This window comes from Hippopotamus amphibius, chromosome 11 (genome assembly GCF_030028045.1).
Source record: "Hippopotamus amphibius kiboko isolate mHipAmp2 chromosome 11, mHipAmp2.hap2, whole genome shotgun sequence".
In the NCBI taxonomy this organism is placed as follows: domain Eukaryota; kingdom Metazoa; phylum Chordata; class Mammalia; order Artiodactyla; family Hippopotamidae; genus Hippopotamus; species Hippopotamus amphibius.
In genome coordinates this window covers 46,681,581-46,697,427 of record NC_080196.1, presented here as the reverse complement: position 1 = coordinate 46,697,427, position 15,847 = coordinate 46,681,581, and the positions used below count along the sequence as shown (strand labels likewise).

The 15,847-nt window shown below is 38.2% G+C and overlaps 1 protein-coding gene across 2 annotated transcripts in view; it reads right to left on the bottom strand.

Moving 5' to 3' along the window:
• Window positions 1–1,772: 1,772 nt before the first annotated feature.
• Window positions 1,773–15,847, bottom strand: part of ZNF451 (zinc finger protein 451) — an 82,890-nt gene continuing 68,815 nt past the window's right edge. For both annotated transcript variants that reach the window (XM_057699490.1, XM_057699491.1), the window contains 2 exons: window positions 13,731–13,799; window positions 1,773–3,852 (listed from right to left, as the gene is read on the bottom strand). In XM_057699490.1, coding sequence (XP_057555473.1) covers window positions 3,806–3,852; window positions 13,731–13,799 — 116 coding nt within the window. In that variant the 3' untranslated portion in view covers window positions 1,773–3,805. The remainder of the gene's footprint in view (window positions 3,853–13,730; window positions 13,800–15,847) is intronic.

Below are 15,847 nucleotides of genomic sequence, written 5' to 3'. Positions count from 1 at the left end.
TGCCTGCTTTGTCAGGAAAGAATTCAGGCAAGAAGGCAGAACGTAAAGAGGAAAGTAAAAACTTTATTGGAAAAGCAGACTACACAGGGAAAGACGCACAGGTGAATTCAGAGTCACGCCTTTGGGAAGTTTAAATCCTTCATAAGGGGGCAGTTTTCCAGGTCTTCTTCTTCCTTCTGGCCAACCATCTTGTTTTGTCCCCCTGCCTCATTTGTCTCAGGACCCTCCTAGGTGCGCACGCACCTCTCAGCCAAGTTGGATCTCCAAGCAAAGTAGTCTGGGGAAGCAAGACTCATCATGGCCTGGTGTTGTCTCCTGCTTTTGACCCCCAAGGAGCCTTTCTGCGTATGTGCAGTGTCTCCCTTGCCTCAGGGATGGGCAATATATGACCTCTTGATCTTTACTCAAACAGGGTTTAGCCCCTCTCTGTCCCTGCCACGACTATTTCTTAAAGTGTCCACAGGAGACAAAGCCCGGCTACTTACCCTGTTTCTGTTGTTATTTCCATCTCAGAGGGCAAACAGGAGGCTATTATAAATACCTAACCTGGAGCCCACCTATCTCCTGTTTCAGGAAATGCAAAGAGGAGGCTACTTGTAAGTGCCAGGCCCGAAGCCCATCTTTTTCTCACCCCAAGACATGTAAATAGGAGGCCAGTTGTAAATGCCAAGCCTGGAGCCCACCTATCTCCTGCCGCAACACCACTTCTCAGAAACCTCCAGCGGCTCTCATTTGTGAAATGCGTAAAAGCCAAGGTCTTCGGAAGCGACCTCAAAGCACTCCATCTCCTATCGCTCTGAACTCGTCCTGCTTGCTCACCTGGACTAGCCTTCTTGCTTTTCCACAGATGTATCAAGCTCACTTCCAGACCTTTCACCTCCACTTACAGCTCCTCCCCATACACATTTGCATGGCTCACTCCCTCACCTTCGGGTCTTTGCTCAAGTTCACCGGAAGGACCCTGACCTCCCTATTACAAATAGCAAGCACCCGCCCCCCACCCCCACACTATCTCCCCTTCCCTTCCCCATCTTGTCACCTCTCCCCCAGCTGTGCTCCACAGAGGAGTGTGGGTCTCGTTTTGCTCACTCGTGTATCTCAAGTGCTTAGAATGGTTGCCGACACATGGTAAGTACTCAAGAAATACGTTGTGAGTGAATGAATGAATGGTTTCAAAGAAATTTAGAAGAAAACAATGATGGGAAAAAAAAGCTCTTTAAGTTGAGGCCCAGGGCTTCCCTGGTGTCGCAGTGGTTAAGAATCCACCTGCCAATGCAGGGACACGATTCGATCCCTGCTCTGGGAAGATCCCACATGCCACAGAGCAACTAAGCCCCGTGCGCCACAACTACTGAGCCTGCGCTCTAGAGCCCGCGAGGCACAACTATTGAGCCCGCGTGCCACAATTACTGAAGCCTGCATGCCTAAAGCCCGTGCTCCGCCACAAGAGAAGCCACAGCAATGAGAAGCCTGCGCACCACAAAGAAGAGTAGCCCCCGCTCTCTGCAACTAGACAAAGCCTGCATGCGGCAGTGAAGACCCAACACAGCCAATAAATAAATAAATAAATTTATAAAAAAAAAATTGACGCCCAGCCAACTGAGTCTCCTAGATGCACTAGCCCAAGAGTGTCTAGAATAGTCCCTGTACCTTGTTCTTGGGAAAGGCCAGAGTGGAGGGCCAGGTTGTCAGGGGGACAAGGAGTAGGAAAAAAGGCTGGGCTGGTAGGATACCAAGCATCCAAAAAAATTAAATTTAAAAAAGGCTTCTTAACCAAGGAATTTTTATTTATGACAATCAGTGATACCGCCAACCAGATGCTATCAGTACATTATCCACATATCCTTTTTAAAATAAACATTATGTTATCCATCATTGCTTCAACAAAAGTTGTTATTCAGATATAAAAATAAGGAATCACAATAAAAACTTTTTAAAAGAAAAAATAACATCACAATAAAATGAAAAACGAATAAAAACAAACAGGTAAGCATCACTGTCAATGTTAGAAACATTTATTCTTGATAATACTCCCCATAACCTTCTGTAACATCTAGACTACCTCTCCTCCTTGTGTCTAAATTAAGTTTAAATTATGAAGTAATTTAAAAATGATTTTTAATTGCTTAAGAAGTAGAAATAGAATCAGTGACAATTATTAAAACATTAAACAACCCGGTTACCTTATTTTAAGGATCATCCTTTTCCTGTCACATGAAAAGCCTCAGTTTCTCTTGACCATACATAATACACAAGCGTCCTGAGAGAACACTGGCTGCATCCACCTGGGTGTGGCACCTCTCTCACATCTGCTGGACCACTCTTCTTTAGGCAACACCCTTCCAGCTCCTCACTACTGAGCAAGCTCCTGAAGATGTCTTTAACGTCTGGCTCCATGACTATCTCCCAAAGCCTTAACTACTCTAACAAAGAAATTGAAAGTACAAATGTGGTCACTTTGGAAAAATGACTAGTACATTATTCTCAAGCTATTATGTGTACTTAAAAAAAAATGCAAGCAGGTAGGACAGAACTGACAGCTTAAGAAATAAAAACACAAATTGGCTTCCAATGTGGATCGAAAAGACTATTAAAAAAGCAAAACAAAACCCAGTAATACTACTTCACACTAAACTATCTAGTTGCAGAGAAAGACCAAAGTTCTAGCCTTTTTTTTTTTTTTTGTCTTAAAGAAAAATGTATATTTACAGAAAATTTTAAGTTTGGTAAGTAATTACCACTCAAAATTTTTAGGGATGACATTTCTGGTCAAATAACATGAAGCATATACACAAAAACTGTATGATAAGCCCCTTCTTAGTCTCCTAATTAGGTAACAGTTTTTATTATTCACAATGAGGCCTCAACATTTAAAAATTAAATAATACCAACTGTAGGAAATTGACATTTTAATGAATAACTAAAATGAAGGTACTTGCATATGAAATAAAAATTTTAAAGGGTTAAGGAAGATTACTCCTGAGTAGACTTTCAACATTATTTTCTGAAGAATACTATGTTTACACAAATATACATATATAAAAGGACTAATATTATTAAAAATATGCCTAATTCTATGCAAATATTTTTTACATAATTCCCTTTAAACAGTACATAATACAAGTGACATAAAAGTCTTAGCAGAGAAAAGGAATGGGAAAAGTTTCTTTTTACTACGTGCAGAGAAATTTTTTTTATTCCAGCAATATGCAGCTCTAACTAAAGCAGGAATATACATCTGAGTGAAACCCACAAAGAACACTGCTGTTTTTCATCTCTTTCAATGATCAGTTTCCTTTACTCTTCCGTAACCATAAGCAAAGATCTTAAAAGAGTTACATGCTAGTGCCGCAGGAGAAGCAGGACTGACAGCTTCACTCATATTCACCTTCACTCCTAAAGAAATAAACTAGGACCATCTGTCCAGCACAAACAAAATTAAAGAACCAATTCTATCTGGGAAACATATAAACAATGGTCAAGGGCTTTTTTTTTTCTTTCTTTTTTTTTTAATGCTTGTAACCTAAATATACAAATTCAGAGTTTACTGGAAAACATGATACCTGTATTAGAATACACAATTTGTATTTGCATCAACATGTATTGTATTCCTCTATACATTTCTGCAAAATAGCACAAAAATACAAAGCAAATATCAGATTTTGAACATATGAAAGCAAAAATAAGCGTGTTTTCAAATACATTTGTACTAGTAGATTTCTGGTCTCCTTTAGAAAACAAACTCAAGAATTCATTATCCTGAGTCTCTTCAAGGCCACTTGATGTTTTGTGGTAATATCTTTAATTACATTTCCTCAAGACTTCTTCTAATTGCTTCTTCTAATTCCACATCTGCATTAAAAAATAAAGAACTTTAATATTTAGGGCAGAAAACTAATAAAGATGTGCTTTAGGTAAATCTCATCAACTACATCTGTATTTTCAGGAAGGAAAGGAAATACAAATTGGAGAAACAGGATAACTTGGCAGTTTCTTCATCATAAAATATGACTATTTGGAAATATGAGAATCTGGATATAATCCCAAACTGAATTATAACATATCTGAGCTTAATTATGCTAAGAAACTTGTAATTTCCATTTAGGGACATAGAAAGTCAATAAACTTCTAGAATCACTAACAGGTAATCACCAGACTCAACATGGAAAAAGAGTAAGTATTTCCAAAAAAATTTGTGGTAATGCACATAAGACTCAAGCAGAAATAGAAAAGGCAAAATCATGAAGTGGCAAAATCTCAAAGGCTATTAAAATTTTCAGTTTAAGCTTTCTAGTATCTAAGGCAAAGAGTCAAACTCATGGTTATATAAATGTCCTCTGAGAAGCATTTATTAAATACACATATGTACTCACTGAACAAATATTTACTGAATGCCCACTGTATACCAGGCACAGAATACAACAGTGAACAAGACAGACATTCCTGGGTTCATTGGTCTTTTTCTCCATTTCCTGAGAATGATGCTGAAGTCCAAGAGGATGGAACTAGGTGTCAGTTTCTTGGCCTTCACTAGTTTCTCACACCAGATTTATCTCATCCCACCCAGTCCATGGTCTCCCAGAGCCTTCTTGGTTCACAGGCACCAATAATTCCTCTAATATGTAGCCGCATCTTCCCCTGATCTAGGGCACTAGTGTAGTTGGCAATTTAAAACACTGCAAGCTACTCTACACTGTGTTAACAAAGCTAGATTCTAGCTCAGTGAGTAGCCATAAATGAATTCAGAGGGATGAAGAAATGCACACACAGAAAAGCCAACATGCTCTTAGCAAAGAAGAAAAAGGTGACAAGATTTCTTTTTATGAAAACTTATTACAAAGTTACAGTAATTAAGAGTGTGGTACTAGTGCAAGAACAGATGAACAGACCAAAAGAACAGCACAGACAGCTCAAAATCATACTCCTGCATATGTGGAAACTTGACTGATGACAAAGGTGGTGAAAGACGGTATTTTTAACAAATGGTCAATCAGTAGGCCATATGGAAAAAAATTTTTAATTTATCCCTACCTTATGGAATATACAAAAATACATTTCAGATTTACTGTACATTTACCATATAATTGAGAGAGGCAAAACAAACAAAGCTTCTAGAAGATAATACACGGGAATATCTTCATGACCTTAGTGTAGGCAAAGATTTATTCAACAGGATTCAAAAAAATGTTATGAAAAAGAATGGTACTTTGGAATGTATTAAGATTACTTTTATCCATCAAAAGCACCATTAAGTGAGTAAAAAGACAAGACATAGAGTGAGAGAAAATATTTGCAATACATGGATCTTGCTTATACCCAGAAAGAACTGAAAGATTGTCAACCCAGAAAAATGAATAAAAATATCATCCAAAAGAAAACTGTCAAGATATCTGGAAAGGCACTGGCAAAAGATGTCAAAATGGTCAATAAACATTACTCGTCAGAAAAATGTAAATTCAAACCACAAAGAAATGTCCATCACTAGCTAAAATTAAAAAGATCAATAATTCAATGATTAGTGAAGATGTATCAACAGATTATTAATGGGAACCCACATTCACTACTGGGATGGAAGAAACTGGAACAACCACTTTGGAAAAAAGCTTGGCATAACTTACTAAAGCTGAATGTCAGCAAGTCCCCAATTCAGTATGTATTCCCAGAAGTATGGGAATTACTTCTAACAGTGAACCAAATGTCTGTAAGTAAGATATGAGTTGTGATATATGTGTAAAATTATTATACAGGTATTGGAAATGAACAAACCAAAGCTACATGCTAACAATCAGATGAATCTGTAAAACAATGCTGACTGAAGGCATCAGACCCAAAAGAATATAGACCACGCCTGTGCTGTCTGATATGACAGACACTGACTATATGTGGCTATTTGTAATTTAATTAATTAAAATTAAATGAGGGGGATGCTTCTAGCGTACTGGTTGTTATGGGTTGAACTGTGCTCCCCCCCAAAAGGTATGTCCTTACCCTGGTACCTACGAATGTGACCTAACTTGGAAATAGCGTCTTTGTGGGTGTAAACAAGTTAAGATGAGGTTGCTAGGGTGAGCCCTAATTCAATATGACTGGTGTCCTTATTGGAAGAAAATGCCATGTGAAGACAGACACACAGGTAGAGATGGCCCATGATGATGGAGGCAGAGATTAGAGGGATGCATCTAGAAACCAAGAAACGCCTACAATCACCAGTGACAACCAGAAGCTGGGTGCAGGACCATGGCCCTACCAACAGCTTGACCTTAAGATGTCTAAACTCCAGAACTGTGAGGCAATTTCTGTTGTTTTAAGCCACCTAATTTGTAGTACTTAGTTGAGCAACCCTAGGAAATCAACACACTGGCAATATTCTACATTTTTTAACCGAAGAATGGTCACCTGCTTTGTGAGATGTTTTGTACAATTTTTGTGTGCATTACATACATATATATACACACACATAGAGAACCAAAATTCTGGAGAATACTAGCATGTAAGTCAGGGGAAATGATCAGAGTTGCAGTGTTCTAGAGTCCTTTTATTGTCGCATAGAGGCAGACAACATATACATATACTTTAGTCTTTATGTTACATATAAAAAATGTGGTAAAATGCCACAGTAACCACAAAAAGAATAGAAACAAATATTTGGTTGTAAATCAAAAAGTAAGACTGAACTTTATGGTGTCTATAAGAGATGTAGTTTTAAAATAAAGACACAAATAGATTGAAACTAAAAGGATGGAAAAACATATACTATGTAAACATTAAGCGTAAGGAAGCTTGAGTAGCTATGTTAACATGAGACAAAAAAGATTTCATGATAAAAGGTATTAACAGAGATAAACATTAGTTCATAATATCATAAGCAGATCAGTTCATTAGGAAGACATCAGATGTGTATATGCAACTAAAAACAGAACTCCAAAATACAAAAATATAAAATGGCAGAACTAAGAGAAAAAATAAATCTATAATCATTGATGAAGAAGTTCACTGCTCCTACTGTAGTAATTGATAGATCAACTAGATAAAAAAATCAGTAAGGATAAAGAAGAGCTGATAATACCAACCACCTTGACCTAATGGACACGTATAAAGTGCTGTACTCAATATACACAGAAAATACATTCTTTTCAAGTACGTATGGAATGTTCATCACAACAGCCCACGTGTTGGGCCATTAGTCTCAATAAATTTTGAAAGATTTACATTTTACAGAGTATATTCTCTACCACAACAAAATTAAATTAGGAGTGAATAATAATACATTCAAATATTTGGAAATTAAACTATATATTTCTAAAGAGCCAATACATCAAAGGAGAAAATATACGGAAAATTAGAAAATATTTCAAACTGATAGCAAAAATACAATATGAAAATCTGTGGAACACAGCAAAAAGTAGAGAGATGACAAACTACAGTCTGTGGGCCAAATACAGTCCACCAGCAATTTTTGTAAATAAAGTTTTACTGGACACATCCACACTCATTTGTTTATGGCTGCTTTCATGCTATGATAGAGGAGTTGAGTAATTGTAACAGAGACCATAGGACACACAAAGCCTAAAATATTTACTACCTGGTATTTTTCAGAAAAAGCTTGCTCACCTTGGCTTAGAGGGAAATAAACACCTTTAAATGTTTACATTAAAACAGAAGAAAAAATTTAGGTCAACAATCTGTCACATTAAGAAGCTATAAAAGATGAGAAAATTAGACCCAAAGTAGAAGAAAGGAAACAATAAAGAGAAGAAATCAATTAAATGGATAGCAGACCAAAAAGAAAGAAATTATCCACTAAAAAAAGTTCATTCCTTGAAAAGACCAAATAAACTAATAAACTTCTAGTTAGTGATCAAGAAAGAAAACAAAAATTACCAGTATCAGGAAAAAATGAGAAAATATCACCAGAGATCCTACAGAAATAAAAAAACATATGTAATAAAGGAATATTATTATGAAAAACTTTACACTGGTACATTTGCCAATCTAGGTAAAACGGACAAATTTCTTGAAAAACACCATTCTCCAAAACTGACACAAAATGAAATAAAATCTAAATACCTATGTATAGTAAAGAAAATAAATTTATTATTAAAAGACTCCCCAGAAAGAAAACTCCAGGTCCAGACAGTTTTACTAGTGAATTCTCTGAAGTATTTAAAGAAGAAATAAAATTGGTCTTAGAGTGAATATACAACAAAATGACAGAGTAGGCAGCCCCAGACACCCGTCCTTCCACAGAAACACTGAAACATAAGCAGAAACTGTCAGAAACAACTTTGTCAAAAGCCTGGAAAATACTCAAAGGTTCACAGTAACAAAGCAAAAATTGAATCAAGAAAAAGACAACATAAAAACAGTAGGAAAGGACTCCCTAGGTGGCGCAGTGGTAAAGAATCTGCCTGCTAATGCAGGGGACACAGGTTCGAGCCCTGCCCTGGGAAGATTCCACAAGCCACGGAGCAACTAAGCCTGAGCACCACAACTATTGAGCCTGTGCTCTAGAGCCCGTGAGCCACAACTATTGAGCCCACGTGCCGCAACTATTGAAGCCCATGCGCCTAGAGCCCGTGCTCCAAAAAACAAGAGAAGCCACTACAATGAGGAGCCTGCTCACCACAACGAAGAGTAGCCCCCACTTGCAGCAACTAGAGAAAGCCCGTGTGCAGCAACGAAGACCCAATGCAGCCCATAAATAAATAAAATAAATAAATGAATTTAAAAAAAAAAAAAAAAAACAGTAGGAAAGCCTCATGGTATTTTCACTTGCCCTTTCCTCACCACCTCCCTGTGCCTCCGCAGCAGTCTTGAAGATGGCAGCCCATACTCCTAGCGTGAGACCCTGGTCCCAAGAGCAGAGCAGAACTCACAAATCACTGTGTTTGTTCTAATCTGTCTGGGGGCTATCTGAAGGACTGAAACAAGGCAATCACCTCTATTCTACCAAGCTCAGAACCCACTCAGGGCAGAAAAGCAGCCTGCATTGCTCAGAAACATTGTAAGGCAAACAAAAAGCCCACAGCCTGGGGTAAAAGATTATGGTTGAGACATACAACAGGACACCTAATATCTGGGAGGAAAACCCATGAAGAGAAGTTCCTTGGGAAATTACGGCATTCAAAAGCACCTATGTGCACTGGGGAATTTAGAAACCAGGCACATACCCAGGCAGGATGCATGCTCAGAAAGTACCTGAGAAGACACCAAGGCCTCACCACTGGCTGATCTGCAGGCTCACTGTAAGCCTAGCTAAATGTTGAAGGGCCTCAGCACAGAGCCAATCTGCAAAGCCTGGGTGAGGTTGTGTTGTGCTGTGTTGTGTTGTGTTGTGTTTTTTAGCTCCTGGTATTCAAGGAAATCTCTGTTAAAACACTAGTTGAACACAAGCTAAAGGAACAGAGACTTCAATGACCAGATGTGACAAGGAATACAGTTATGCCAAAAACAGTTTGGAAAAGTAACTAAACAAATGGACAGCTGCAGCGCGACAGTCACAAACAGCAAACTTTGGGAGATAGAATCTGATTTCCAGAGGTACTATGTTATAATATTGCACACCCAATTTTCAACAACAGTAAAAACACAAATAATACAAAGAAACAGGAAAGTATGGCCTGTTCAAAGTGAAAAGAAATTTGAGTTAAATTGTCCCTGAGGACACCTAGACATGGAATTTACTAAACAAAGACTTTAAACCAACTGTCTTACGTATGTTCTAGGAGCTAGAGTAACCCATGGACAAGGAAGTAAAGGAATCCAGGAAAACAATGTATGAACAAAATGAGAATATCATAAAGAAATTGAAATTATGAAAGGCCACCAAATAGAAATTCTGGAGCTGAAAATTACAATTAAAATGAAAAATTCATTACACGAGTTTAACAAAATTAGGCAGACAGAAAAAAGAATCAGCAAATTTTAAATGTCCCAATTTTGATGAAAGACATAAATCTACACATCCAAGAAGGCCAACAAACTCCAAACAGGAGAAACTCAAAGGGATCCACACTGAGACACATTATAGCCAAACTGTCAAAAGCCAAAATCAATAGAAGCAGCAAGAGAGAAGCAACTCCTCACATGTAAGATTTTTAATAACACTAATAGCTTATTTCTCATCAAAAATCATGGTGACCAGAGAAAAGTGAGATTTTAAAGTGCCAAAAGGAAAAAACCAAAAAACAAAAAATCTGTCAAACAAGAATTCTATATCTAGAAAGAATGGAGAAGTCAAGACATTCCCACATAAACAAAAGCTAAAGGATTTTGTTACCAGCAGATCCGCCCTACAAGAAATGCTAAGGGAATCTTTCAGGTTGAAATGAAAAGACATTAGACAGTGACTCAAAGCTATATGAAGAAATAAACAACATTTATGGCAAACATGTCCTTGTTTTTCTTTTATATGGCTAAGTCTATGTTTCTCTTATTCTCTTATCTCTCTGCCTTAATTTCATTCTCTTTGAAAGAGAGGTAATATGACAAAATAAGAAAGAACACAGTAATAGGAGTCAGAAGATCTATATTGAACCATGCTCCTATCATTTTCAAGGCTGTGAATCTGAAGGCAAAGTACTTAATTTTTGGAAGACTAAGTTTTTATGTAAAGTAAGGAGAATATTCTGACTCTCATAAATTGTTAAGATTAAGAGCAGTTTTGAAAGTATTAGATTTTTCATAAACATTAACTGAAGTAAAAACTGAACACACCAAGTCTCTTATCCTTTCTTTGTTCTTTAAACTGGTCACAGTATAGCTTTATTATTTATGTTATGTTATAATATTAATTACATTGATGACTGCTATTAATTGAAGGAACTCTAAGGCAAATTGCTGACATTTATGGAAAGATGGTTTTGCATTGGCAACCACCCACATGATGTCTTCTCTCTCTTCCAGGGATTTGAGTCAGAATGCCTCTGTTCAGTGTGTATACTTTCAGAGCGCACCTTAGGTGCAGGTAACGGTGAATAATGGTAATGATGAAAATCTTGGGGAGTTCCTCCTCAGTGGTCAGGCCTCTGAACTTTCACTGCCGAAGGCACAGGCTCGATCCCTGGTCAGGGAACTAAGATCCTGCAAGCCGTGCTATGCAGCCAAAAATTAATCAATTAACAGCAGCAGCAAGCAATACATACCCTGCTTACCATGTGCCAGGCTACTCTAGTGAGACAGGTATGCTAGATTTTAAAGTTGAGGAAACTGACACACAGTGAAGTTAAGGGACTTGCACAACATTATATAACTTGTAAACAGCAGAGCTGAGATTAAATAGGATCTTTATGTCTGGCTTGGGTAATTAGAATCTGATACTGGTCTATAGAGAACAACAAAGAATGAGACAGAAGACAGAAGATAAATCATGGTGGGGGAAGAAGAGGTGACAAGAGAAACTGCCTTTCCCCAAGGCAAAAAGTCACAAGCAAATTGATCCTGCTTTTTGCTGCCAATATGTCAGGCTTTTAAAGTGTTATGTTGGGAAGGGAAGGGATGAGAAGAGATTTGAGAAGTTATTTATATCTTTTTGAGTTTTGCTATCAGGTCTAGACTAGAAAATCACTTCGCTTCCATGGTGCAGGGTCAACAAAATCATCAAATATTCTCCCAGCCAAATGGCCTCTTGTCTTAATTTCCTTTACCCAGTTATAGGGAGATGGGTCCTGGTAGCTCTAACATGTTATAAGTTTATTCATTCAACAATCATTTAGTGCTAAACATGTGCCAGGTGTTGTTGAAATAAAGATAAATAAAACATGATCCTACTCCCTGAGGAGCTCACAGTTTGGTGGGGATGAGAGATGCAAACAAACAAACAAAAAAATGTTTAAATTGGAGGGAGTCTAGAGGTGGTAGTAGTTAGCTCCCTCTAAAAATGGAAGATCCAAGCAACACTGATCAAACAAAATTGTCTACAAGGTGGTAATTCTATATGGTTCAACCTAAGAGATGATATCTGAATTAGTTCTTATTTGGGGTGGGGAGGGGGGAGGTATTAGAGGCAACTACAGAGGAGGCCACACTCCCTATCTTACAGGTAGAACACTACATGCTTCTCAAACTCATTTTACATAAAGGAAACGAAAGAAAACACACATGTAACACCACTTTGATTCTTCTTGAAATTAGAGCATTATATCCCTGCTTCATAGGACAACTGGTTAAAAGTTTGAAGTATCTTTTAACTTGAATTCATTAATGGTAATCCTTTTTCAAACTAAGACATGATAAAGATGTAAAAATTCTCAAACTCTCCCAACCATGAAATGTATTACATAAATAACAAAATGCTAGAAATTCTGGTACGTATTCAGGCACACACATCTCAGATTTCCTGGGTTGGCCAGGAGCCCATAGAACTGTGGAGGTTTCCCAAGTGTAGTTATTTAAAAGTTATAATTTTGGTTGGCATTCCATGGGATTAGTCATGGGTAGTAAATGAAGGTTGCAAAGTCTGAACTACTTAGATGCCCAATGGTGTTTATCTTTTCATGGCCTTGATAAACAACTTAGCTGGCAGTTATTGTTTAAAACTCAAGGATGTTCTTTCATCTGTTTAACTCATCATTATGTGACTTTTAAGCACTGAGCCAGACCTTGTTGGGAAAACAAGTTGGTCAGAAAACTTGCTTCCAATTAGGCTGTAGATTTACTGCCAATTTTGTTTAACCAGTGAATTTTGACTATAAGAGAGAAAGATTAGAGTCTTGAACTTCACTGAGTGGATGAATCAGTCCCACTGCCACACGCAGACTCCCAAGCCCGGACAGCACGAAGCTCTAGCGTGCTCCTAGTGAAACTAACTGCATTCTAGGAGAGTACAAGCAGACGTGCGGAAACAAACCAGTTGGGCATTCTGTGTGTGCTTGTTTTGCCGTGTTCCCCTCCCTAATTACACATTTCCACTCTCAAATCTCCACCAACAAATACCACACTGGAACATATATTAAGACTCCTACGGTTGTCCTTGAATGTCAAAGATGCCAACGTAAGAGTTTCAACTTCTTCAGTGAAGCTCCAAATATTTTCCAGAATCTGTTGTTTCATCCCCCCCCAAGGTTATTAAAAAGCACAGTCTGTTATGCAAAAACCACAGTAAAAACTGGACTTATGTCACAACCAAATAGTGGTAAAGCCAATAAATGATTTGATGTGAAGTAATATAAATAGTTCTCTTTAACCTATGGAAGGCAATAGCTTTTCCTTTAAGAGAAGGGAAACATAATTTATAGAAAAGGCGATTAACATTCAGATGTAAGTGCTCGCTTTCATAGTTCCACTGCATAATTTTAATATTCTTAATACTACTTCAACTAAATAAAAACTTAGAAACCAACATCTTCTCCTAGCTCTGGGACAGCAACCATTTTCTGCAATGGGTCAGAAAATAATTATTTTAGGCTTGATTGCGGGATGGGGGAGGATCTATACTGTTTGTGTCACAACTACTCGCTCTTGCGGCATGAAAGCAACATCACAGACAATACTCACACAACAGAGTGTGGCTGAGCGCCAATAAAACCTTATTTACAAAACCAGGTGGTGGACTGGCTGGTTCCCGTTCTAGCCCCTAAATCATCTTACATGAGGAAACGCAAACTTTAAATCCTTTAAATGAGACAACAATTTTTTTTTTAACTCAGTGGTAGGAGGGAGTAGGAGAGATGAAGTGAGAGAGGGAGAAATTAAAAAAACATATAGATACAGTCAAGTAGAAATTAGGTTACCTTCTGAGGATCTTAATTGTTCTCCCATCGAAGTACTTTTTATACTCAGGTTATCATCACTGTCACATTCTGTAAGGAAGAATTAATAAATGCAAATGTACTTCTGAAAAAGTTACTGTGTCATAATTTATGTATTCTAAAACAATATGACTTTCAATGACTTCTCCTATACCCAAGCTTACTAATTACAATCCATTAGTATTATACAACTTTCCCTAGAGGTTTGTGGGTTTTTTTTTTTAAATGCTTACCAAATAATATTACTGAAATCAAGAAAAAAATAAAAATGAATGAAAACAGGCAATTCAATTTTAGCTCTATATTCAAAAGATTATTTGAAAAAGTTTTTTAGCATGTTGAGGAAATATAAAATTCTAATATTTTTTAAAAACTGTAAATTTTAAAAAGCTAGTATGTTTATTTGGATCTAGCAAATAAACTCCAAAGTTTCATTTGCATGAAATCATCTTTAAAAGATTTCTAATGGTGACAGATAAAATTCCCCTGTATTTTGAAAATCATATGCATTCACCTTTATAGAGGTCACATTCATTTAAAATATGAACATGGTACCATTAGCGATCCAGTATTTGCCTTTTCACCTTAACTACATTTAAATCAATTTCTATCAGAGTGACAGAATCAGGGTTTAAATAACTGAATACAAATCACATGGACAGAGGAGGAATCAAGATGGCAGAGTAGGAGGACGTGCGCTCACTCCCTCTTGCAAGAGCACTGGAATTACAACTAACTGCTGAACAATCATTGACAGAAAGACACTGGAACTCACCAAAAAAAAAACACCCCACATCCACAGACAAAGGAGAAGCCACAGTGGGACAGTAGGAGGGGCGCAATCACGTTAAAATCAAATCCCATAAATGCTGGGTGGGTGACTCACAAGCTGGAGAACAGTTATACTGCAGAAGTCCTGAGGGTTCTGAACCCAACCTCAGGCTTACTAACCTGGGGGTCCAGCAACAGGAGGAGGAATTCCCAGAGAATCAGACTTTGAAAGCCAGCGGGATTTGACTGCAGGACCTCCACAGGACTGGGGGAAACGGAGACTCCACTCTTGGAGGGCACACAAAAAAGTGTGCTCAGCAGGACCCAGGGGGTAGGAGCAGTGACCCCATAGGAGACTGAACCAGACCTACCTGCTGGTGTTGGAGGGTTGCCTGCAGAGGTGGGGGGCAGCTGTGGCTCACCGAGGAGACAGGGGCACTAGCAGCAGGGGTTTTGAGAAGTGCTCACTGGCATGAGCCCTCCCAGAGTCCAACATTAGCCCCACCAAAGAGCCTGTAAGCTCCAGTGCTGGGTTGCCTCAGGCCAAACGACCACCAGGGTGGGAACACAGCCCCACCCATTGGCAGACAAGCAGATTAAAGTGTCACTGAGCTCCACCCACCAAATCAGATTAAAGTTTTACTGAGCTCCGCCCACCCAGCCCAACCCACCATCAGTCCCTCCCATCAGGAAGCACCCACCAGCCTCCTACACAGTTTCCTCCACAAGAGGGCAGACAGCAGAATCAAGCAGTATCAGCACTATTTCATCTTGTGGAACTGAAAATCACAGCCACAGAAAGACAGAGAAAATGAAAAGGCAAAATACTTTGTACCAGATGAAGGAACAAGATAAAATACCAGAAAAACAACTAAATGAAAAGGAGATAGGCACTCTTCCAGAAAAAGAATTCAGAATAACGATGGTGAAGATGATCCAGGACTTTGAAAAAAGACTGGATGCAAAGATCAAAATGTTGCAAGAAAAGTTTACCAAAGACCTAGAAGAATTAAAGAACAAACAAACACAGATATGCAACACAATAACTGAAATGAAAAATACACTAGAAGGAACCAATAGCAGATTAACTGAGGCAGAAGGACGAATAAGTGACCCAGAAGACAGAATGGTGATAATCACTGATGTGGAAAAGAATAAAGAATGAAAAGAACTGAAGACAGCCTAAGAGACCTCTGGGACAACGTTAAACGTACCAACATTCGCATTACAGGGGTCCCAGAAGGAGAAGAGAGAGAGAAAGGACCCGAGAAAATAGTGGAAGAGATTATAGTTGAAAACTTCCCTAACATGGGAAAGGAAATAGCTAC